The sequence below is a fragment of the Mesocricetus auratus genome, unplaced genomic scaffold (genome assembly GCF_017639785.1).
Source record: "Mesocricetus auratus isolate SY011 unplaced genomic scaffold, BCM_Maur_2.0 Super-Scaffold_100676, whole genome shotgun sequence".
In the NCBI taxonomy this organism is placed as follows: domain Eukaryota; kingdom Metazoa; phylum Chordata; class Mammalia; order Rodentia; family Cricetidae; genus Mesocricetus; species Mesocricetus auratus.
In genome coordinates this window covers 147,445,154-147,467,993 of record NW_024429266.1, presented here as the reverse complement: position 1 = coordinate 147,467,993, position 22,840 = coordinate 147,445,154, and the positions used below count along the sequence as shown (strand labels likewise).

At 45.9% G+C, this 22,840-nt stretch overlaps 1 protein-coding gene across 1 annotated transcript; it reads right to left on the bottom strand.

Moving 5' to 3' along the window:
* Positions 1 to 11,545: 11,545 nt before the first annotated feature.
* On the bottom strand, positions 11,546 to 19,911 carry Cd207 (CD207 molecule). Its single transcript, XM_013114127.3, has 6 exons — positions 19,842 to 19,911; positions 19,636 to 19,752; positions 17,577 to 17,951; positions 16,464 to 16,615; positions 14,842 to 14,960; positions 11,546 to 14,071 (listed from the first exon to the last, which is right to left on the bottom strand). The coding sequence occupies exons 1-6, from the start codon at positions 19,909 to 19,911 to the stop codon at positions 13,921 to 13,923; spliced, it is 984 nt and encodes a 327-aa protein (XP_012969581.1). The 3' UTR covers positions 11,546 to 13,920.
* Between the last annotated feature and the right edge of the window lie 2,929 nt (positions 19,912 to 22,840).

Genomic DNA, 22,840 nt, shown 5'->3' with positions numbered 1-22,840 from the left:
AGTCTCCAAAAATATGATGGGGTCCACAACTATTACTCTACCTGGTCCTTACAATGCCATTGAGTCAATAACCACCACTCAAAGATCTGCTTTGGACTGCTCAGGACAATTCCACGGTGGCTAGCTGAGATGCTTCACTGTAATGATATATTATTTAAGATTTATTAAAGCTTACCTGAGGATTCAGAAAACAAAGTCAGCCAGAAGCTATGGAAGCCAGGCACACACCTTTAATCCCAGCAGCCAGAAGCAAGGAGGTGGTGGTATACACCTTTAATTCTAGGACTCAGGATTAAGAGGTAGACAGATCTCTGAGTTCAAGGCCACCCAGTGTTATATGAGATTGAATCATTCTAAAAGAGTAACAGAATTCACACCTTTAATCTCAGAATTAGGGAGGTACATAAGAAAAGAACAAAGTCAGTATAAGGCATCCATTCTCCAGCCATACTGAATATAAGAGCATTCATTCTCCAGCCATGCTGAGGAGAGGCAACAGGATCAGCCCATTCAGCCTAAGCAGTGGTAAGAGCTAGTGGCCTGCTACTTTGCTTTTATGAACTTCAGGCAAGCTTTAATAAATCATAAATAATGTATCACTACAGTAAACCTTTTAATACCACTCTAGCCAGAACTTCAGATAAGTCTTTACCATTACTTGGAGACTGGCTACAAATATTACAGCTAGTCTTCATGAAATTTAAACATTGCTTTAATTTTCTACAGGATTCCATAGAGATACTGTTTCCCCCTAAATAGCAGGAAATAATTCTAAGACTACCATGCCCCCTCTCCCAATAGGTGGGATGGATGGTTTTGGGGTTTTCTCAGTGTTATGGATAATTGTCATCTGTAAGGGTTGGTTGTGAGTTGTTATAGAGTGGGGCAGAGCAATAAAGACTACACTCAGTAATATCATTTAAAATAGAAAAAAGAGAGATAGACAGGAAAAGACAATAAGGTAGATTGATGTATCTTCTTGTAAATTAAAATAGCAGCTATTGGTTCTAGATAATTTACAATGGTATGGATTCTTGTATATTGATACAAATATAAAAGTATTTTCCTATCCCTGTTTAAGATAATTTATATATTGTTACACATATACAAAATTATATTTGTCATATGGTATATATGTTTTACTTCTGTTTAAAGTATTTTGGTAAGGCTATATTGTGTATATGCTTCTACTTCTGCTTAAGATATTTTGTATATTGATGCAAGTTAAGAATATTTTGTCATATTGCACTCATATTGCATTATACATTTCTACCTCTGATGAAGATATTTTTGTATATTGTCATAGTTTCAAGGTTATTGTCCTTACTGCACATTCATTTATAGATTGTTTATTTTTATAATGTGAAGCTTTAGGCTTTAAGCTTAATATGTTATTAAGAATTATATGGTAATAGTCACTCATGTTTGTCATATTTATAGATATGTTAGTTAGGCTTTCTAGATGCATAAAGATGTATTCCATATAGATAGGTAATCTTCAAACACTTCAAAGGTCTACAGAATATGGCATTTAAATGTATTAATAACTTAGAATTTTGTCAACATGAGACATGACTGCTCCTGGCAGCACCAATCTACTCCCGAGAGAATGATGGGCACCAAAGACGCTCCATATGGAGCTTATTTTCTTCTTAGCAAAACTGGCCTACTGGGCTGAGAACTGCTCTTGCCTCAACTGCTGATAGTAAGCAGTTGTCCAATTTGAACAAGAAGGATACAAGAAAAAGCAACTGCTGAGCCTTTCCAAGACAGAGTAGGACAGTCTTTCAAATTGTCCTGCTTCTGAAAATGGACTGTCAAATGTTCTAGCCCTATAGCCAAAGTTGGATGCCCCAACAATACAGAGAAACATTGGATAACTGTCCAGGCAGCCAGCTGTTCCTGTCATTTCTTGCATCTTCCATAAGTCATTTGCTCGCACTTCCTGCTTACTCGGGTAATATTACTTTCTTTCCCAGGTCATTGATGGGGTTGAAGATTAGGTAATTACAATTATAATCTCTCCTCTCTTAGCTAAGGCATATTAGCTACAAGACTTAGACTTTCCAGGACAGGACAGCTATTGGAATAATCTCTGTAATTTGTCAATTACCTATGGTCTAGACATTTACTATGTGTCCTTGGTTGGTGTTGTTATTGTTGGTTGTAGTTTCTTTTTTGTTTCTTTATGTTTCTTCTACACAATAATTGATAGTTGTTCTTATTGTAAGTAGTTCTATGTTAGGATTTTTTTTATTTAGAAACAAAAGGGAAGTGTTGTGGAATTTCAATTCATTGAGCCAATGATTTTCCAGCAGCAAGTCCTAGGGCATGATCTTGTCTGTCTACATGCCAGCTTAAGAGCTGAGGCAGAGGGTCACACTCTCTCTTGCTCTCCGAGTCTCTTGGATGGTCAGGGTGGACCAGGAGGCAGAGAGGCAACTTGCTGTTGATGCTCTTCATCCCCGGGCAGCTGGGCCAGTGGATGCATATAATTGGTTCTGTATCAGTGAGTGTTTGTCCCTCTCCTGTACCTAAAGAAGTTCTTGAGACCCTTTAACAGACTCCTGTGGCTTCCAGGAGGGATCGGTCCCACCCTGACTTCTCAGACACAGAAGTTTGGTGCTCAGGACCTAATAAACCTTGTCCCATGACTTCCCCTTGTCTCAGGCTATCCCTTCCAACAGACTCTAATGTCTACCTAGGGAACCACCAAAATGGAGAGAATGTCATGACAATGGCTATAAGACAGGCAGAAGAGTGGGTCCCTTGACAACCAAACAGTCACAGGTTTCTGAAGTGGGGACAGCCTTGTAGGATAGAGCTCTCAGAATGTGAGGTCTCTACTATGTTGAGGAGTTAGTGTTGTAGGGGGTTTGTTTGTGTTGTTGTTCCAAGACCACCAATGGAGTCAGGCCCAGGCCCTTATGTGGAGGAAGGGGTTTACATTTCACTGGCTGGAGTGAGCCATAGAGTTTTCTGGCTGACTCAAAGGAGATAGACACACAAGGGGAATAAGGAGGGACTCAAGGAAATGAACCTGCCCTTTCGGGCAGGAAGGCATGGAGAGGAGGTCACTGATTGTTGTCTCTGACTCTCTGTGGATCTATCTATGCACTAACATCTGACTCGTGACCATTTCCATTAATAAAACAATAAAAGAACAGCTTCAAGTTAACATGAGAGCAATCAGATGATGGGAGCACAGCTGATGTTGGAAAGGAACTGTCAGAGAATATGAAGCAGGGTGCACCTTCATCCAAGCTGGTGGTTCTCAACCTTCCTAATGCTGTGACCCTTTAATATAGTTCCTCATTCCGTGGTGCCCCCAATCACGAAATTATTTGTGTTACTACTTCATAAGTGTAATTTTGCTACTGCTATGAGTCCTAAATATTTTCAGATACAGAGGTTTGTCAAAGGGGTCCTGATCCACAGGGTGAGAACCACTGACAAAACCTTCACCATTAGCAATCAGATCCATGCTGGTGATATCTCCAGGTTCTCAGAACTAATTTAAAAGAAACAGAGAAGCCTGGACCCAAAGTTCTGCTTCCAAATAAAATCTGTAAACTTCTTCCAGGAGAACAAACACTGCTTTGGATCTGTAATGGTACAATGGTTTGAATAAAAAAAAAAACCCAGAGGCTCATATATTGAATGTTAGGGTTCCAGTTGGTAAAACTGTTTGGGAAGGAAGGAGGTGTGGCCTTTTTGGAATAGGTGTGTTATTGGCAGTGGGCTTTGAGGTTCCAAAACCCATGCTGTCCCTAAATAGCTCTCTCTCTCTCTCTCTCTCTCTCTCTCTCTCTCTCTCTCTCTCTCTCTCTCTCTCTCTCTCTCTCTCTCTCTCTCTCTCTCTCCCAACCTTTTGCTTTGGATCAAGATGCAAACTCTCCAGTACTGCTCCAGCAGCAGGCCCGCCTGTCTGTGGCTGTGCTCCCCAACATGAAGATTATGGACTCTAACCCTCTGCAACCATGAGCCCCAAACAAGTGTTTTCTTTTATAAGTTGCTTTGCCCATGGTGTCTTATTACAGCAATAGAAAAGTAACTAAGACACATGATAACACGTTTGAGAGACTGAAGCAGGACGATCACCAAGCTTGAGACCAACCTGGACTACACAGTCAATTTTAGGCTAACCTGGACTACAGAGTGAGATCCTGTCTCAAAAACCCAAAACAAAGAAATGAAACCAAATACGGCTTTGGGGCTCCCTGCTGCGTTGGGCATAGGATGAGAATGGGAGCCTCCAGGAGACAGTGCATAGCATTCTGCAGGATGGTATCCCCACCTCACTGAGGGGGAATCAGAAGTAGAGCCAATATTGCCACTTGCTAGCCAAGACACCCCTCCAAAGTCAAGGGAGCCTAGAAGGTTCTAACCCTTGTCCCTGCCTCATAGAGGTTACAATCCTGTTGAAAGTGACTGGCCAGTATCACAGACACTCACAGGAGTTGTCAATTACAAACTTGCAGACACCTTGTCCCATGCATACCATGGGGTGTTTCTTGTTTTCATACTTATTTCCTATATCTCATTCCCATATCTTTCCCCCCAAATCTTGGAACCACCCTCCTAGAGGCCCATGGGCAATGACTGAGAACTCTGCAAGTCCAGTATCAAAGAAGTCACTCTGACAAGGACCTGCAGTGGCCCTGTTCAGCAAGGAGGAATCTGTGTCATGGCACTGTGCTGCTGTCCTCTCAGTGGGAAACAGAGGAGGTGGATCTGCTGGGTAGAGAGGAAATAGGTAGGCTTCATCCAACTCTTGACCAGTGTGTGGTGGTGGGAGTGAAAATCCACATGGGATCCAAAGCTCAAAGTCACTGACTGTTGACATTCTGTCTCTTGTCTATTGTGTGTTGGCCTGGAGTATGGGGAAAGGCACCCCTTCTAAGTCAGTCAGAAGGCCTACCTGAACCCCAGCAGGGTCTGCCAAGCCCCTCTCTCTGTGGGGTAGGGAACCATGGACAATGCCTTCCCAGGTATCACAGAGAGAGCAAAGGGCTGGTCTTAGTTTCTATTTCTCCAAACACAAGAAGAGTCAAGCTGGACCAACTCAGGAACTATTTCCCCTGACTTCCTGAGAGACTGAGAGGAACTGGAAAGCAGAATTTTGGGGATCCCTTGCTCAGCAGAAGGGCAGAGTCTGGGCAGGAGAGGGACATCATTCCACAGGCTGTGACCATCAGGTGCCTGGCTTGCTCCCCTTCCCTGCTCTCTTCCCTCACTCCAGGGCCCAGCTCTTGCGTTTCCCCCAGGAACCTCATCTTCAGGCAAGGACTCCAGGATGCTGTTCTGTCCTTGCTTAGAGGTTTCTCTACTCTTGGATAAAGAAAAGTGAAGGGGACTTTTGTGCATTGGTATGGGGAGCATTGTTCACACATTCAATCTTTCTGCTACCACTGCACATTCCCAGGGGCTTACTCTTAAAGGTCCTCAAGTGTTTATTCCGTTTATTCATTTGTTTGCTTACCTGCCTGTCTATCTGTTTCTTAGCAATGCTAGGGATTGAATTCAGGACCTGAGCATAGTAAGCAAGTATTCTGCCACTGAGACACACATCCGGTCTTAGAGATGAGTGAGTTCGGCAACTACAGGGGTGCAGCTTCGAACACTGACAATGTCAACATGTATCATCTCAGAATGGGTGAGTTGGTCTACTAGTGGTTTGGCCAATGGTTGGTAAGGGGGAAAGACACAAGAAAGGTGTCCACAGGTGCCTGTGCATGCTGACATGACTCCCAGCTTCAAGTTTGCATGCTTAAAGTTTGCCTTGGCAACATCCTTTCCTCACCATGAGCCTAGCCCACATGACCAAGGCTCTACCAAGACCCAGCACGAGGAGTGAAAACTGGATTGACCCATAGCACCCCTTACCCTGACTTCCTCATGGCTTCAAAGACAGCATGTGACCCAGCCCTGAGTTTTTGCTAGAACTATTGGAAAAGAGAAGCTCTTCCCTCTGGTGTTGTAAGGGTTTCAAGACTATGAGAACTCAGAACTTCAGGGATGTGAAGGCTCGGGTCTGTGAGTGCTGTGAGGTTTCATTTGGATCTCCATGATGCCTCCCAGCAATATTTCCCAAGACCAGGAAAAGCATGGTTTATCCAATTAGTAACTTTAAGGTCCCAAGTCCAGGAAAAGCATTGGGAGATGAAATTAGTCTATGTCCTTTCCAGATTAGGGCTGAAGTTGAGCCTGTTATCATAGCTTGGTTGAGACTAGGGATTGGTTTAGTACTGTGGGTACTAGTACTAGGACAGGGAAGGGACACATACTAGTCTCTGGCTGAGGCAGCCAACCTTTACCTGGGCCTGAAAGGTTAGCTTTAGCAGGGTGGCATATTTTGTATAGAAGATTACAAAGCACACTCAAATCTGTCTCTTTATAGCAAGCCAGAAACCCCAGATCAGGCCTTAAAGCCTAGGCTCTGTGCTCAACTCATTCCAGGTTATGACTGTTAGGAGAAGGGTTTGCATTGCCTATAGCCACACCCCTGGGAGGGTGTTTCCACTCAAGAAGGATGTGTGGGTCCAGATGCCCAATATGCTGTTACAGACACTCAGTCTCATAGTCTGGGGCGGAGTCATGATAATCTCCATTTTGCTGATGACAGTGAGCTGGCCCATCAGCTGGACAGACATGGAAAGGGTTTCATTTAGAACATTATCATCACATTCTAGAAATTGCCCCATCTCCTTTATATTACATCTTAGAAGTGATCTGTCCCAACCTGTGGGTCAGCTATATCTGTCTAATTCTCAAAGAAGTCACATAGATCAACTTTAAACATAGCCTGGGAGGAGACAGACCAGAGAATACCTATTATTTTTCTTCCTGTAGACTCTGGATAAAGGGTGCATGGTTACTGGGATGACTCCCAATGCCAAACTTTAACATTTTCAACTGGCCGAGAATAAGAGATACCTGTCAAGATTCCCAACATTGTGTCAGTCTGAGTCTGAGGTACCGATGAGCTGAGCCCTTTAGGAGGTGCTAAGGACTTCACATTACCCTCCATTTTTTACCTTTTTTCTGATCATCCATCCTGTCTGCCTTTAGATGGGAATGGTGGATCCAAGCTATGGTTCCTACTGCCTTGATAGTGTTGTCGTGATCACAGGGTACAGTCCCTTCCGGGAAGGTCCCAGTGATCTGATGGGTGGGTGGCAGATCCACACCAAGTCCCCAACTGGGTCTTGTGTGCTGGTTTGGTCAAAGGTCATGCAGACAGTGGGGATGACAGATGACTCTGGGTGTCTCGGGTGGCCTACTGCAATGCCTGTGAGGACTTATTTAGGTATTTCAACAGTCTGAAGTCTTCCCTTCGTAAGAATAAATGGAGGCAGACAGCCAAAAACTTCAAACAGTGTTATCTTATCCTACTAAGGGTAGCCCCTTATCCTGAAAAGAACTAGGGAGCAGCTCTGTCCATCCCTTGCCAGTCTCTGCCCAGAATTTAATTGTTTCTTTGATGATCCTGTTACCTCTTTCTACCTGTCCTCAGTCTGGGGCCTCTGGATACAATGTAATTTCCAATGTATTCCTAGAATTTTAGCCACTTGTTAAGACACTTTAGCTGTGAAGATGGGGCCCGAAAGAAGAGGGAATGATCCCCATTAGTAACTTCTTAGTGAGAAATTAGCTGATTCTGACCTGGTGGGAAAGGCTTCTACCCATCCTGAAAAGGTATCTATAGATACTATCAAATACCAATAGCCAAACCTTGTCAGAGTAACAGTTCAAATTCCCAGTGTTCACCAGGACTGTGTCCTCTTCCTTGAACACCCACAGATGCTGGTTTTCCTCCTCTTGAGTTCACCTGGGTACAGACTGCACAGTAGTCAGTAACTTGTTCACCCCTCTCATCTAGCTGGTATGGAAAGTGCCTGTCTCTCACTAATTCTTTCCACGTGGTTGACCCCAGGTGTGCACTCTGATGAAGCTGTGAGAGAAGAGACGGCCCCAGGGCTTCTGGTGTGATGGGGCAGCCCTCTGGAAGGACCCACCAGTCCTCTTAGTGGACCCCTGCTGCTGGCCCAATTTTCTTCCTTGCTGGGTGGGATATGTAGCGATGCTCTGGTAGGTCTGGCTCAGGCAGGAGGGTGAGGATTGAGGGAGAGCCTAAAGGTATCAGGGGTCCCACTGGCTCTGGGGCTGCTCTTCTTGCCATGTCTATTGCAAGTCTATTTCCTCAGGCTTCAACTGAGACCATGTCTTAGTCAGTGTTCTATTGCTGTGAAGAGGCATCTTGACCAAGACAATTCATATAAGAGGAAGCATTTAATTGTGGCTTACTTACATTTCAGAGGTTTAGTCTGTTGTCCTTATGGTTAGGAGCATGGTGCCTTGCAGGCAGATATGGTGCTGGAGAAGGAGCTGAGAATTCTACATCTGTAGTCACAGACAGCAAGAAGAGAGAAACACTGAGCCTGGCTTGAACACTGGAAATGTCAAAGCCCACCCCCTGTGACACACTTCCTCCAACAAGGCCACACCTGCCCCAGTAAGGCCACATCTACTCCAACAAGGCCACGCCTCCTAATGCCATTCCTTAAGCATTCAAATATGTGAGCTTATAGGACCACTCTTACTCAAAGCACCATAGTCTCTTTTTCCGGATCCTGAACAAGAGATAACAGCAAGCTTCTCCTGAGGCCAAATCGCTGTTAGAAGAGTAGAGATCTCTTTGTTTTTATCTCCTTTCCTGTGGAGGTCAACATGCCCCACTCCTGGCATGAAGCACCATGGAATGTGCCATGGCAAAGCCATACTGGTTATCAGTGTAGATGTTGACCGTGTGGCTGTTTCCCCACGTTAGTGCCTGGGTCATGGCTGTCAGCTCTGCCTTTTGATCTGAGGTCTCTTGGGGAAGACACTGGGCCCAGATTACCTCCATGAGAGTCACTACCCCTGCCCCTGCATACGTAACCCCATCTTGGACATAGTTGCTTCCACCGGTGAATAGGATCATATCTGCCTTCCCCAGAAGCTGGCCTCAGAGGTCTGGTCATCCATATTGCAGGTGGTCAATGACCTGGGCACAGCTGTGGGCTGGCTGTTCTTCAGGGTCTGGAAGGAAGGAAGCTGGGTTCAACACTGCTGACAGTGAGAAACTGATCCTGGGTGCATCTAAAAGGAGAGCCTGAAACAGTGAGGCATGTGTTCCGCAATCAGTGCTCAGAAGCTCCCGGAAGGAGCACTGTAATGGAGTGGGGAGTGGTGACGACCAGCTCCTGTCCCATGGTCAGGTTATCAGTTTCCTTTAGCAATAGTGCTGTGGTGGCAATGGTCCCGATGCAAGCGGCCATCCTGCTGCAGCAGGGTCTAGGCATTTAGTAAATAGGCCACAGGCCTTTTCCAGGCTCCCAAAGTTTGAGTCAGTACACAGTTGGTCATCCCATTTCATTTACCCACAGACAAGTGGAAAGTTTAGCAATGTCAGATAACCCTGAGTGCTGGGGCTGATATCAAAGCCTCCTTGAGCTTTTGGAATGCCTCCTTTTCATTGTTTTCCCAACTCAGAAGGCCATTTCACAGTGGTTAAGAGCACTGGCTGTTCTTCCAGAGGACCCAGGTTCAATTCCCAGAACCCACATGGCAGTTCACAACGCCAATGTGCATAAAATAAAGTTAAATTATTTTTTAAAAAAAGAAAACCTAACTAAGACAATGGGCAGTATTACTCTAGCCATCCTCTTACTTTTCTTCTCACCTGGATCTCTATTGTTTAAAATCTTCTGAACTATTTTTAACAATTGTGACTTATCCAGTCTCTTAAACCTAATTTTTGTAACTTCCTACAAATATCTGTGATCAACTGGATAACAAAACAATATAAACCAGCCCTCTGGTTTTCTGGAGCACCCAGATGAATGGGGGTAGACCTCCAGTAAGCCTCTTGGAGATGATCTGGGAATCCAGAAGGAGATTCCTAATTTCCTTGAGTCAGCTCAAATACCTTTGAGAACTAGTTGGTTTTTGGCTACTGCTCTCATTCTTCTCATGAGGCCCCAGTGGTAGGTGTCTGCTGTCTCCTTACTTTGATCAGTGTTGGGATCCAAGCTTGGTAGAGTTGAGGGCAATATTTCCTTGGCTCTGCTTGCAACACGCACCCCGGTCACACCAGGGCCCTTTGCGACTTCCTGGCTTCAGTTATAGTCCAACACCTCTGCTCTGTAGCAAAAAGGGTACTTCGAAAGTTCTTAAACCAGCCCAGATGAGTTGATGGGTAAAGAAAACAGTTTCCAACAGGCTGATGAGACCATGAGGCTTCTCAGAGAAGGGAAGGTTCTAGATCTTCCAGTTATACATTGTTCAATACAAATCATTGTTCAAAGAAGGAAGATAAACTAGGAAAGAAGGTCTGGCTCGGCTGGGGTGGAGCTTAAGCCAGCCCTCTCCTGGACTGTGAAAATAAGGACATGTCAAGATAGACTCTTGGGACTGCAGGCACATAACCCCGTCAGACAGTGGGGTCCTGAACTGGCTGCATGTGTGGACTGTAAGGTGAGGGAACATCTGCTGCCATTGCTGCCACCTCCTGCTTCTCCTCCTCCTCCTCCTCCTCCTTCTCCTCCTCCTCCATCCAGGACCAGAACAAACAATCCAGTCATTTTGCTTAGGTTTTTACTCAGCCTCTGATTCGTTGACTCGGTGAATAAAGTGGAGGAGCCTTGTTTACCGGCACAGCATTTCTGACAAGGAAGGGATTCAAGAGGAGGAAGATCCAGCAGTCAATGTAAGAAAACTGTAGGGTGGCCAGAGTTGCCTGTGACTACTTGCTAGACTCTCTTGGCACTTTGAGGTTCTGGCCATCCCACATCAAGTCCCCAAGCTGAGTCTTGTGTGCTGGTTTGGTCAAAGGTCCTGTCCCATGGTCATTTGAATTCACAGACAGTGAGAAGCTGCCTAGGTGATACCTTAGCTCTGTAGTCTGCCTTGTAGAACTCCCAGAAGTGTTGCAGCATGCAGGCCAAGGGCCACTTCACTGTATCAGTCTAGTTTCCCTATCTTCAAGAAAACTTATAAGCCCACCAGAAACATGTCTCCTACTCTGAGCCTGGAGACTGGGTCTATGATCACTTATAATCTCCCCTATGTCTCCCTACATGTCCCAACATCTAGAACAACTCATGATTCATCCTGTTTTAAGCATGCTTAATCTAACAATTCTTTTGTTTTGTTTCCATCTTGCAAATTTGCACTGGTCACAGGCTGGGGCTTCCCCAGACCCCAAGTCCACAAAAGTTCTTGCCTCCAACTAGGGTGTTCGCCCCTGGGGCCTCTGATTTGTGGTACTTGCTCCCACCTAGAACCTAACCCCAATGAGTGACTCTTTAATTTGTGGCAGCCATAGTCTCAGGCTTCCCTGGGGCCTCCAAATCTGCCCTAGACCTGCCCAACTAAGTAAGAACTGTCCTTGAGGCAATGTTCTGAATCTTGCCCAGGATCTTGCTGGGGCCTCCAAGTGATATGGAGCTTGAGACTACTAGGGAAAGACCAACAGAGTCAATTCAGATTATAATTAGCCAAGTTTATTAAAACTGCTAGCATGCTTGCAGTCTCTAACCCAAATCAGAGATGAGCCACCCAAAGTTATCTGAAGGAAGGGCTTTTAAAGGCAAAAACCACAAGAGCCTGTCTGCTTGGACAAGATTACATGGTCAAAGTGAACTTAAAACAGTTCTTGACTATCTGCCTAAGCAGGTTACAGAAGCCAAATTTTAGCAGTTAGTCATAGCATAACAACCAGATGGTCACATTGTGGCTGTACATTTTTGGGTGGAAGTCAAGGATTCAAAGTTGCGGGGAACAACTTCCAGAAGTTTGAGTCAGGGACAAAATGGCCGTTAGGTACCAAGATGGAAGACTAGCACAAAATTGAGTTTCTTTAGCCGTCACATTGAAAACTGAATGGAAGGCAGCTGGTCCCATGGTGGGGTGCTAGCCAGATGGGGAGCCTTTCAGCAGGTGGGGAATACTGGTAAGACAAGGGGTCTCAGGCTGAGGTCTTTAGGGTCCTGAGAGGTTCAAAGGTGTCCTGACCCTAAACACAAACCTATAGCCAGTGTAATACCATACACATTTACTTCCAGCACTCAAGAGGCAGGAGCAAAGACAGGTTGATCTCTGTGAGTTCCAAGCCAACCAGAACCACATAGACTATGTCGAGAAAAAAAAAAAGCCTGTACCCTCTGATGACTTCACTCTAAGGAAATGTCTCTCACTGGAGGCCAGCTCACACCTCCTGCATTCTCTCTGCTGCCCCCTGCTGGTGGCCCCTGTTTTCAGGCCTTCATCTCAGGATTCCAGTTTTTTTAATCTGGAAACTCAGCTTCTGTGAAGAATGAGGACCTTGACAAGGTTCCCCTGGGAACAGAGCTAGAGAACAGAAAGATGACTACCCAGAAGCTTCAAGAAAAGACTTTTTTCAAACTTTACCATACTTAATTCACATAAAAAAAAAAAACAAAGAAAAGCCATACCCATTGCTCTTGGCATTTCCAGGGCCAGACACCCTCGTTCTTTCTTTTTTACCCTCTATTGAATGTACCTCAAGATTACATGTTTTTCAGGTACACAGTGGCCCCGGGAATGAAAACATGCATTCCATGGAGCCTAGGGGTGTTTAAAGTAAAGAGGACACTGTCTGCACTGGGCATAGCAAGGAAGGGAACACCTGGTAGAGGAGAGGTAGGAGACCCAAACTGCTGTGGCGGAAGGGGACCTGACATGTGGCGACCTGGTGGCATGAGTAGGGGAGCTGAAAAGGAGACGAGGACCGGCCAGCCCCGCGCGCACTGAGTTAGCTCACTTAGGAGACACTGGGATTCCGACTTCAGAGAAAGTGGGTAAAGAGGCGATGGACCATGGTGTGGACAGCGTGACCAAGAACAGCTATCCCCATGGAAAACGGCCAGTGCTCCTAAGCAGACGTGGGAATTGTGGTCTCGAGCAGAGAAGCTTCGTAGCAACATGGGAAGAATTACTCAGTTATCCCGAAGCAAACTGCCCCCTCTCCCAAACAGGGTCTCGTGTACCGGGCTGGCCTCATACTCACTGTGAGCTGAGGATGGCCTTCCGATCCTCCTCCCCCACCTCCTCTCTGCAGGGGTCACAGGTATGCACTGCAAGCCTGTTTGTGTGGTCCCGCAGGTCAGACTGGGGTCACTAGTGCCAGATGAGCACTTTACCTGCCAGGTCACACCGACAGCCTTCTGATGTGTTTTTCTATATTTCCATCTTTCATTTTATAAGTTAAACTTACAAGACGGAAGAGATGGCTCATCAGTTAAGAGCACTTACTACTCTTTCAGAAGGGCAGTTTGGATGTCAGCACCTGTATCAGGTTGTTCGTAAACATCTGTCACTCCAGCTACAGGGGATTGGACACTCTCTTCTGAACTCTGTGAGAAACCCCACACACACATGTAAAAAAAAGTTAGTCTTTAAATTATTTGCAATGGATACATTAAAACATGGAATAGTTCCACATTTTAAGAGTACCATGTGGTGTTCTAATACATGTATTTAAATTGAGCTAAGCATGTCTGTCTTGTCAAAACTGATCTTGTTTGAATGTAGCTTTTATGTGGTCATCCAAGGCTTCTTAGAAGGATGAGGGAAACCCAAACAAAATGATCTGCAGATGCCAGGTATGGACCTGCTTCACATGGGCAGTGGCAAATTCTGCATTTTCTCCTTGTCCTTGCCCGTTTACTCAACCCCCTTCGAGGACCTCCAGGAACAGATCATTCCAAGCTAAGACAGATGGACTCCAGTGTGTTTCAAAGAATTTTTCAGCAAGAAAAAGTTAAGATGCAGAGCAATCTGAGTGTCAGGGAGAGAGGCATGTCTTCAAGCTGGACCACTGTTGCAACACAGATGCTGAGCTCAGGGCCAGGCGGGTCATGGGACTGTCTGGATGTAGGGCCGCTTACAGATGAAAGGAAACTTATTGTCACAGGACAAATCATTCCAGGACTGGAGGGAGGACACCCTGACATTGCCACAGTGCTCATTGTTCCCAATATTGTTGGGTTCACCTGGAATCCAGAACCTACCAAGTGAGAAAAACAAGGACACTTTGTGTACCTGGCAGAACGGAAGCCCTGCATCAGATCCACAACCCCAAATGCCTTTATCCCAGCACTCAGGAGGTAGAGGCAGGAGGATCAGAAGTTCAAGGTCAACCTAGGCTACATTTAAGTTCCAAGCCAGCCTGGGATACATGAGATGCTGTCTTAAAATAAGTTATGTTAGAGGCCACAAAGATGACTCAGTGGGTTACTGGCCAGCAAAACTGATGGCCTGACTCTAACCTCCAGGATCCACATAGTAGGAAAGAACCAACTTGGACCAGTTGCTCTCTGACCTCTACACACACGTGCCACATGCTCCCACGTATACATCATGTAGGCACAAACTAAAATTACATAAATAAATAATGTTGATGGGTTACTTCATTTCCAGTTTTCATCCTTGGTGACAACACCAACGGTTTTGTTCCCAAACATAAGAAGATGAGCAGACCTTCAACTCTAAGCCCTTGCTGTGCCCCCACCCCCTTCTCTCAAGGCTCTCACAATCCCATATTGCATAGGCCTGGACTTGAGTCAGACCCTCACGATACCTGGGCAGAAGATCTTTCTGCCAAGCCTCATAGGACGTGCAGGTTCCTAACTGGCCTCGGGAACCACCCAATGAGCAGCAATGGTTAGCTGGATGTTCACCCCAGTGCTAGGATAAGGACAGATGCAGCCCTGTGTTCATGGCAACTCACCACCGAGCAAGCCAGGCTGTAAAGGAGGACACAGCAGACACACTCACCTCTCACTTTGCTTCTTGTTGAATGATGTCCCATCCACCCAGTACCAGTCCCCTTCAGTCCCTGCCTTGGTGAGACCAATCCAGAATGGAAACCCATCTGCTGACTTGTAGAGAAACTCCTGCGGGGAGCACAGAGCAAGTGAGGGGACACCCAGCCACCACCACACCTTGAGTACCTACCTGTTGGGTACACTTCACTTATGCACAGCAGCAGCCCCTGAACTTCACGGTGTCCCCACAGGATCCACAGTCTCACGGGTACAGTGTCTTCTCTCAGTGCCCCTGCCTGCAGCCCAGAGCGCACTCCCAAGACCTCGCTGCTCATTGCTTAGCAGCTAACAGACTTGGAACTTGTGCTTCCTAGTGAGGTGTCAGAGACCGAGGGAGACACAGCCCGCCACGTGTAGCAGCAGATGCCTGCAATCCCTGCACTTTGGAGCCTGAGGCCAGAAGACTAAGAAATCAAGGCGTCCTGAGTTACATACCAAGACCCCATCTCAAAAGGAAAAAAAAAGTAAAAAGCAAGCAAACATCCTTTAAATTCAGCTAAACTGCAGACAAGAGACATCAAGGGAATGATCTGAATGGTGATACCTAAATTACATGAGACCTTAACTATGCCAGATGCTAGAAAACCACCTATGCCTCCCTCCCTCCTTTACCCTCAGGGCAGGCACTGCTTCATCAATTCACTTAAGGTGAGGCCTGGGAAAGTAAGTCATCTCCCCAAGGCTTCAGGACACACTTGCTGACACTCGGCTAGTGTAGACCTGGGCGTCTTCTGCTTCATTTCTCCACCTCCCAGATCAACCAGACCAGTCTACACTGTCACCAGGAAGGAGGCCTCCTGGGTCCTGGGGGATCATTAATGTTGTTCACAATGCTTCTATTTTCTGGCATGCGGAGAGAGCCACCCCTGGCTGCCCTCCTTGAAGCTATCAGTTTTGAGTGACTGGCTCGGGCTACAGACATGTGACAGAAATGATAAGTTAGAGGGCAGGGGATTTAACAGACAGTGAAGCTTGCAGTGCTCTTTGCTGCTTCAGCAGCTGCGGATGTGTGTTGAAATAAAGAATCCTACGGCTTAGGTCCTGGATACCCACAACAAACAAATCCTTGCAGTCCCATGCAAGATGTGTAATATACATGAGAAATAAACCTGGGGGCACTGGAGGGATGTCCCAGTGGGTAGAAGTACTTGCTACACAAGCATGAGGCTCTGAGATCGCATCCCCGGCACCCATGTAAGCCCAGCCCTGTGGAAGACAGAGGCAGAGGATCTCTATGACTTACTTGCTAGCTAGCAGTCAGGGCTCAAGGAATGAGACAGTGATAAAACAGGACATTTGATGTCCTCCTGTGACCTTCACACATGCATGGGTACATGCTTCTGCACACACATATTCACATGTCCAAATACACACACACACACACACACACACACACACACACACACACACGAGTGAGACAGACAGACAGACAGAGAGACAGAGACAGACAGAGAGAATAAATGAGCCTTCATTCTTAAGTCATGGACTGTTAAGGAAGTTTTGTTAATGCAGCAAACTCCTGCCCAGCCTCTCTGACATGCCCTTCACAAAACCTGTGATGATTGCACTCACTTGCTCTGATTCTGAGGTCACTGAGGTCAGATGAGCATCCCTAGAAATGCAGGTCTGCTCCGCGCTGTACCAGGTCTTTGGGGTATGAGAAAAGTGATAGAAGTTCCCCCCGAAGTACTTCCAGCCTTGGGACATCATCTCCAGAATGTCACCTGGAAAACAGGGCTGAGGTAACTGGGATGCTCCTGGTTTGCTGCATCCTGACTGGACATGGATTCTAGGGACAGCAGTGAATGGATCCAGGATCCAAGGGCCCTTAGTTTCCTAGTGTCAGGGACTGAGGACACTCTATTGGAACCTTAAATGTCTGAGACTTGTGGACAGAGCCTCTGAGGCTAGAAAAGGAACAGTGTCTGGTAGGGGAGACTGTGAGAGGAACACAAGGGAACATTACCCTGGGCCTTGGCTCATAGTAATGAACTTCATGGGAAAAGACAAGACACAGGCTTTGTGTAACATATTATATTAGTAAAATGCCACTTGTGAGCTCAGTGAGAAGCTGACTCTGAACTGGGGATGCCCACCCCTCCCAATTTCAAATCCAAGCATGTTTGTCTCAAAGTGCCCTCTAAGGAGAGAAGGGTCAGCTTGGAACACCAGCTGTCTGCTTCAGCTTCATCAATGAGTTTCTGCTGGATGTTTGATGCTCCAGATTTGATGATGTCACCTTCCAGTCATCATCTGTTCCTACCCCAGGGGATCCTCTGCTCCTCAGGGACTCTCTAACAGAAACTCCAGCTGAGGGCCTCATTGTGGCTTCCCCAGCTGATTTCTGCTGGGTGTTTTGAGTGCCCAGTTTGATGTTTTGCTATATCAGTCTATCACCTGTGCATATCTCTCAGAACCCAAAATATGCCTCTTCTCCTAACCACACGGAACTCCAGGACAGACCCCCCCCAATGCTTCTACAAGCTGCACCTTAGTGTAGAGACCCAAGCTAGGCCTGGTGTTTTCTCTCCTCACGGCCCCCAAGTTCTATTAGACCATTGGTAATGCCTGCCCACCCACAAGCCTGTCTCCTGCCCACCCACAAGGCAGCCTGCCTCCTGTCTGAGACAGGTATGGTTTTGTGGCCACTGGTCAGCCTGCAGGATCATCTTTTTGTACACTTACTCTGTCTTTGGAGTAACTTGTTGACATTCTCCAAGCTGTTCTGCAATCCTCGAACCTTTGCATTCAAGGTGCTGGATTTATCCAGATCTCTTTGCAGCTCGGGGATTTTGGAACTAAGGCTATCAACCTCTTCCCAGTTTCGTGTTAACACACTGATCTGAGCACTGGCTTGCTCCATGCTGATCCGCAAAGACAGGATCTGAGAACGCACCCGGGAGAGGCTGGTGTTCAGAATCCTCATCTGAACTTCAGCCTCCTCCACACGGCCTCTGTCCTTCTCAAGAACAGAACCCAGGGTGCTGATATTGTCCACACGACCTCCCAACATCTGAGCATCACTCTTCACATCCAATATTTTGTCCATCAACCTGGGATCTGGGTTTGAGAAAGTCAGGCAGTCAGTTGAGGGGTTACTTAGCCACAGAGGTGGGGTTTGTCTGAAGAAAGGGAAAGATGCAGGATCAAGTTTCCCAAAGGACCAAAACAGTCCAAGGAGCTGCCACTTTCTCTCCACTCATTCACTTATATGCATATGGGTGCATCATGTGCCGTCATGTGTCAGGAACGTTGGGTAGCACAGGCCTGGAGGAGACCAAGAGGTCTCATGAACAGGCAAAGGGAGAACCTAGCCCTGAAAAGCCTTAGAATGGTCAGGATGAACTGGGTAAAGGGGCACCCTTAGTCACCCCCCATCATTCTATCACTGAGTCCCCTCTGAGCCTATGAGATAGTCACCAGCCCTCTCCTGTCAAAGATGCAGCCACCAGCTAGGGCAGCACACCCCTCCCTTGTCTTCCCACAGGCTGTTCTATGGCCATGGGCAGAGCCATATCCGTTCCAGAACACACAGAAGGCATGTTAAGCTATTTCTGCCCTTCCCTGTCCCTATCTTTCATACTCTACTAAGACCATAGGAGAACCAATAACTATCAAAAGAGATCTGTGTGGCTGAAAATGGCTCAGCAGCAAGAACACTTACTCTTGCGGAAAACCTGGGTTAATTCCCCATACAATAAAGCAGCTCATAATTGTCCATAATCTCAGTTATAGGGAGATGTGATGCCCTCTTATATCTTTGGGAGATAGGACTTGTGGTATACAAACACACAAGCAAACCATTCTAAGGCATTGCTGCACATATATGCAAGCAAAACACTTGCATACATAATAAAGTAAAACATGAGATTTCCAGAAAGAATCCTATGAAAAAGGCAGTGCCAGAAGCTAAGAACAGCAGGCATGGTATCACACACCTTAATCCTAGCAGAGGCAGGCAGATCTCAATGAGTTTCAGGCAGGCCTGATCTACTGAGTTCCAAGCCAGCCAGGGATACATAGTAAGACCCTTTCTCACACAAACAAGCAAGGAGAGAGAGAGAGAGAGAGAGAGAGAGAGAGAGAGAGAGAGAGAGAGAGAGAGAGAGAGAGAGAGGTGGAGGTGGAGGGTAGGAGAGGAGACAAGACAATGAGATGAGGATAAGGTCAAGGTCAGCATTGGGGGCCTGGAAGGATGTGACTGAGAATCTGCAACCATGTATATCCAGTCATGAAAGGAGAAACATTCCCTCCCTATACTTTCTAGAGACTTGGCAGAAGGGAAAAAGGTGTGACCACAGAAGAGCCCAAGAAGCTTCTAGAAGAAGAATAAGAAGACTCAAGAGAGTGAGGAGACTGTCTGGGAGATTTGCTGACTTAGCCAGTTTCTCTATCTGTTCAGTGGAGAATGCTGTCCCTTGTAGTGTCAGGAGTAGGGTCCCCTCACTGTTGGGAGCTATCCACAAGGTTTTGAATCCAAGGGTCTCAGAGCTGTGAGTGACAAGATGCTAAGGGAGGCAAAGGCAGACTTGACAAACTTGGTGATTCTTTTCTCAAGACTGAAGAGTACCCTTGAGAATAGACTTTCCTAATGCCAGTCAGAAAATCCTCCAAGAACCCAGAGTTGGAAGAAACAGGAGGTTGACTTCCAGAAACATCAGGAATCTTCCTAAAGCATCATAGACTGAAGATACCAAGAACAGCAGCAATAAGGGATTGGATCTCCTGGGACCTGGTGACTTACAGAAAACAGCTTGAAGCACAATAGAGGTGACCAGCACCAATGACAGGCAGATGAAGGCCACACGGAGGCCGAGAGGTTTCCTCAGGACTGGAAACAGATCTGGCTTGGGAGCAGGTTCTGGAAGGAGACACAGAGGCTTGTTAAGGACCAGTGAAGAGTGATGGGCAAAAGCACTACGCAGACATGGAACAGTAGCTGGCACTTGCCTTGAGGCCAGAGAGAGATGTTCTGCTTGTCCACTGTGAAGTGGGCATCAGGGGCCTCCCTCTCCTTCATCTCCACCTCTGGCACAGGAGCTTCTGGCTGCCTGTCTCTCCAAAGGCCTTTTATCCAGAAAGAAATAGGAAATGAGTCACAGAGCAAGTCACTGTGTCATGCCCAAGTTCCCTGTTCTTGGCTTAGACATTTTACCAAGCTGAGACCACAGATTCATCACCTCTCCAAAGACCTAGACTTCAGGGGGGGACACTTGGCTTCTTCCCTGGGACACAGACATTTTAATAATCTAATCCAAAAGTCCTCCTATTTCTTTTGTAAAGAGCCTCTCATTATTCATCCAGCCAACATCTATCCACCCACCCTACAAACACATTAAGAGCCCAACCCAGGATCCCAGAGATGAATTACTCAAGTTTCTAACTCAGACAGTTTGGAACCCGATAGAAAAAATAGCTTGAGCAAGTAAATTACAATACAAGATGAAGAACATGGCAATGGATGAAAATCCACTGTCAAAGGATGTACAGGAAACAGAGTGGCGGGAGTACTGGATGAGGGATGGGCACACTCAATGTTTGGGAAATAAGACTACCAGGATGCTGGGGGAAATGTGGAGATCTTTGTTCATATGTACATGGTGACATGTGTGGCAGGAGGTGGGCGTGGGTCTAAAGTCAGGTGATGAGGGTCCTTTTGGATCATCTTAAGGGGTTTTACCTCCTTCCAGTAGGTTCAGGAAGGGGATTTCAGGCAGGAAAGGGACTAGAAAGAGCACTATGAGGGACTGGGGAGACAAGTGATTGCCACATAAGCATGAGTTCATGCCTCCAGCACCCATGTAAATGCCAGGTACATCAGTAGGCACCTATGTCCCCAGGCTAAGCAGAGACAAGAGAATCCATGTAGATCCTTGGCTAACAAATCTGACAAAGAGAGAGCTCTAGGTTCAATGAAAGACCCTTTTTCAAAACTAATGTGGAAAGTGATTGATGAAGTCACTGGACATTGACCTCTGGCTTCTAAAGGCATGCACACATATGTGTACATATATATGTAAACACACACACAGACACACAAAAAAAAGATCCCCTGACCATGGTTAGAAGCATAGATGTGGGTGCAGGAGTCAGGAGATAGGGAGACCAATTAGGAGACCACTGCAATGAAATGTTCTCACATACAATTATGCAATTTTATAAAATGCAACACAGACTTTCACATTGTTGAGCATGAGGCTTGGATTCTCCTCAATGTGTCCCATAGCTTGGGTATCTCAGATAAAGTAGGATAACTCAGCAGCAGTTAACTCAGAGTGTTTTTTACTCTCTCTCTCTCCTCCCCTGGAATCATGAACAGAGTTCCCTATGGAGGAGAAGCTTAGGATATAGAGGAGCTGGTCTGGGGTTCAGTGAAAGAGTAGCTTTTCTTTTGAGAAGTGCCTCAAGCTTTAAAGAATCTTTCAAATTCTAAAGGTCATGGTACATAGTAGACTCTAAACAACTGTTTCTCAGAAGGTAGGAAGTAGAGAAGGGTGAAGAAGAAAGAAGAAAAGAACAGGAAGAAAATTAAGAGTTGACACAGATAATTGGATGGATGGATGGATGGATGGATGGATGGATGTAGATGGGTGGATGGATGGATGAAAGACAAGCAGCTGGATGCATAATTATAAGAGAAGCAGATGAGATAATGAATGGAAATGTGTAAATAGAGTAATGATTGAACAGCTGATCAATGGATGGATGGACAATGGGTGAAAAGATGGATGAACTGTAGAACAGTGGGTGAATAGGTGTTAGACAATCAGGGGATGAATGGATATGCATAGTGGAGCAATGGAGAACAGGTGGAGAGAAAAATAAGTGGATGAATGAATGGGATGATAAATGAGTGGGTGATTTGATGACTGGCCATGACTTCCCACGGTCTATAGTCAGGAATTTGCTTTCTCAAAGTTTCTACTTCTCACCACTGAATACAATTCTCATTCACATGGGAAAGGCATAAAGAGGTGTGGCTAATACCTTACTTAGAAACTAATAAAAATCTCTGGCCACAGGGTGGAAAGCTGTCCTGCCCTCCCTGAGGACTGAGGCTCAATAACAGGTTAAGTCAAGACCCAAGGTGGTAGGATAATCAGCAGAGTCAAAAAAAAAATAGCTGTCTGTCATTGCAGAGGATTCCCTGACTGGAAGCATCCTGCATCCCTGCTCAGCATAACCCCTTCTAGCATCCTTTGGCACCCATAGTCCTTGCTACCTTTGCTGGCTGACTGAGCTAATCTGAGAGCTGAGTCTCTGGGTGGGAAACTCAGATAGGATTCCACCATTCACCTTCCAATTGTAGAAAGGAAGCTAGGAAGCAAAGATGGAGTTCTGCCAGTCCTGTCTCAGATCCTCCTGCCTTCCCTCTGTCTGCAACTGCCCAGCATCTGGTCTGTTCTAGCCTTTGGTAGGAGCTTCTCCTATCACAGCCTCCAGCAGCACAGGACTCAAAGGGAAATCCACAGCATCAGCACATACTAGACTTTTCTATCTGAGGGGGGTAGGGGAAAAGACTCTCTATTGTGGTTTCCTTCTTTATTTTCTATCCTCCTCTGCTCTTTCCATGTTCTTTCTACTGTATATTTTTTCTACAACTTATCTACTCCAACAAAATTTTTCAGGAAATATAGGAATTACAGTGTAGCTACATTCTGTTTTTCAAGTGAATGATTACAGTGAATATGAAGCAAACAGTAAAAACAGCATGTTTTCCATACTCTTTGAATGATAAAACATTTTACATAGTACAAATGAAAAACAAATTATCCCAAAAACCCACATACATTCATTCCCAATCAACTTGTTATAGAGTAACCATGTGGACAAGCAAGATAATCTTCTGATTTGGATCTTCTGCTGTCAGGCTGCATTTGGCAGTTACAGAGAAAGGACCAATTACTTTATTACTTATCTTTAAAGGTAATCTTAGAAGGAATCACAAG

Coding starts and splice junctions, on each gene's coding strand:
- Cd207 (XM_013114127.3), bottom strand. CDS start 19,911: ATGAAGGAGAGGGAGGCCCCTGATGCCCACTTCACAGTGGACAAGCAG. Junction 16,616..17,576: donor CAAGTTACTCCAAAGACAGA/GTAAGTGTACAA, acceptor CCTGTTTTCCAG/GTGACATTCTGGAGATGATG. Junction 14,072..14,841: donor AACAAGAAGCAAAGTGAGAG/GTGAGTGTGTCT, acceptor CTCACTTGGTAG/GTTCTGGATTCCAGGTGAAC.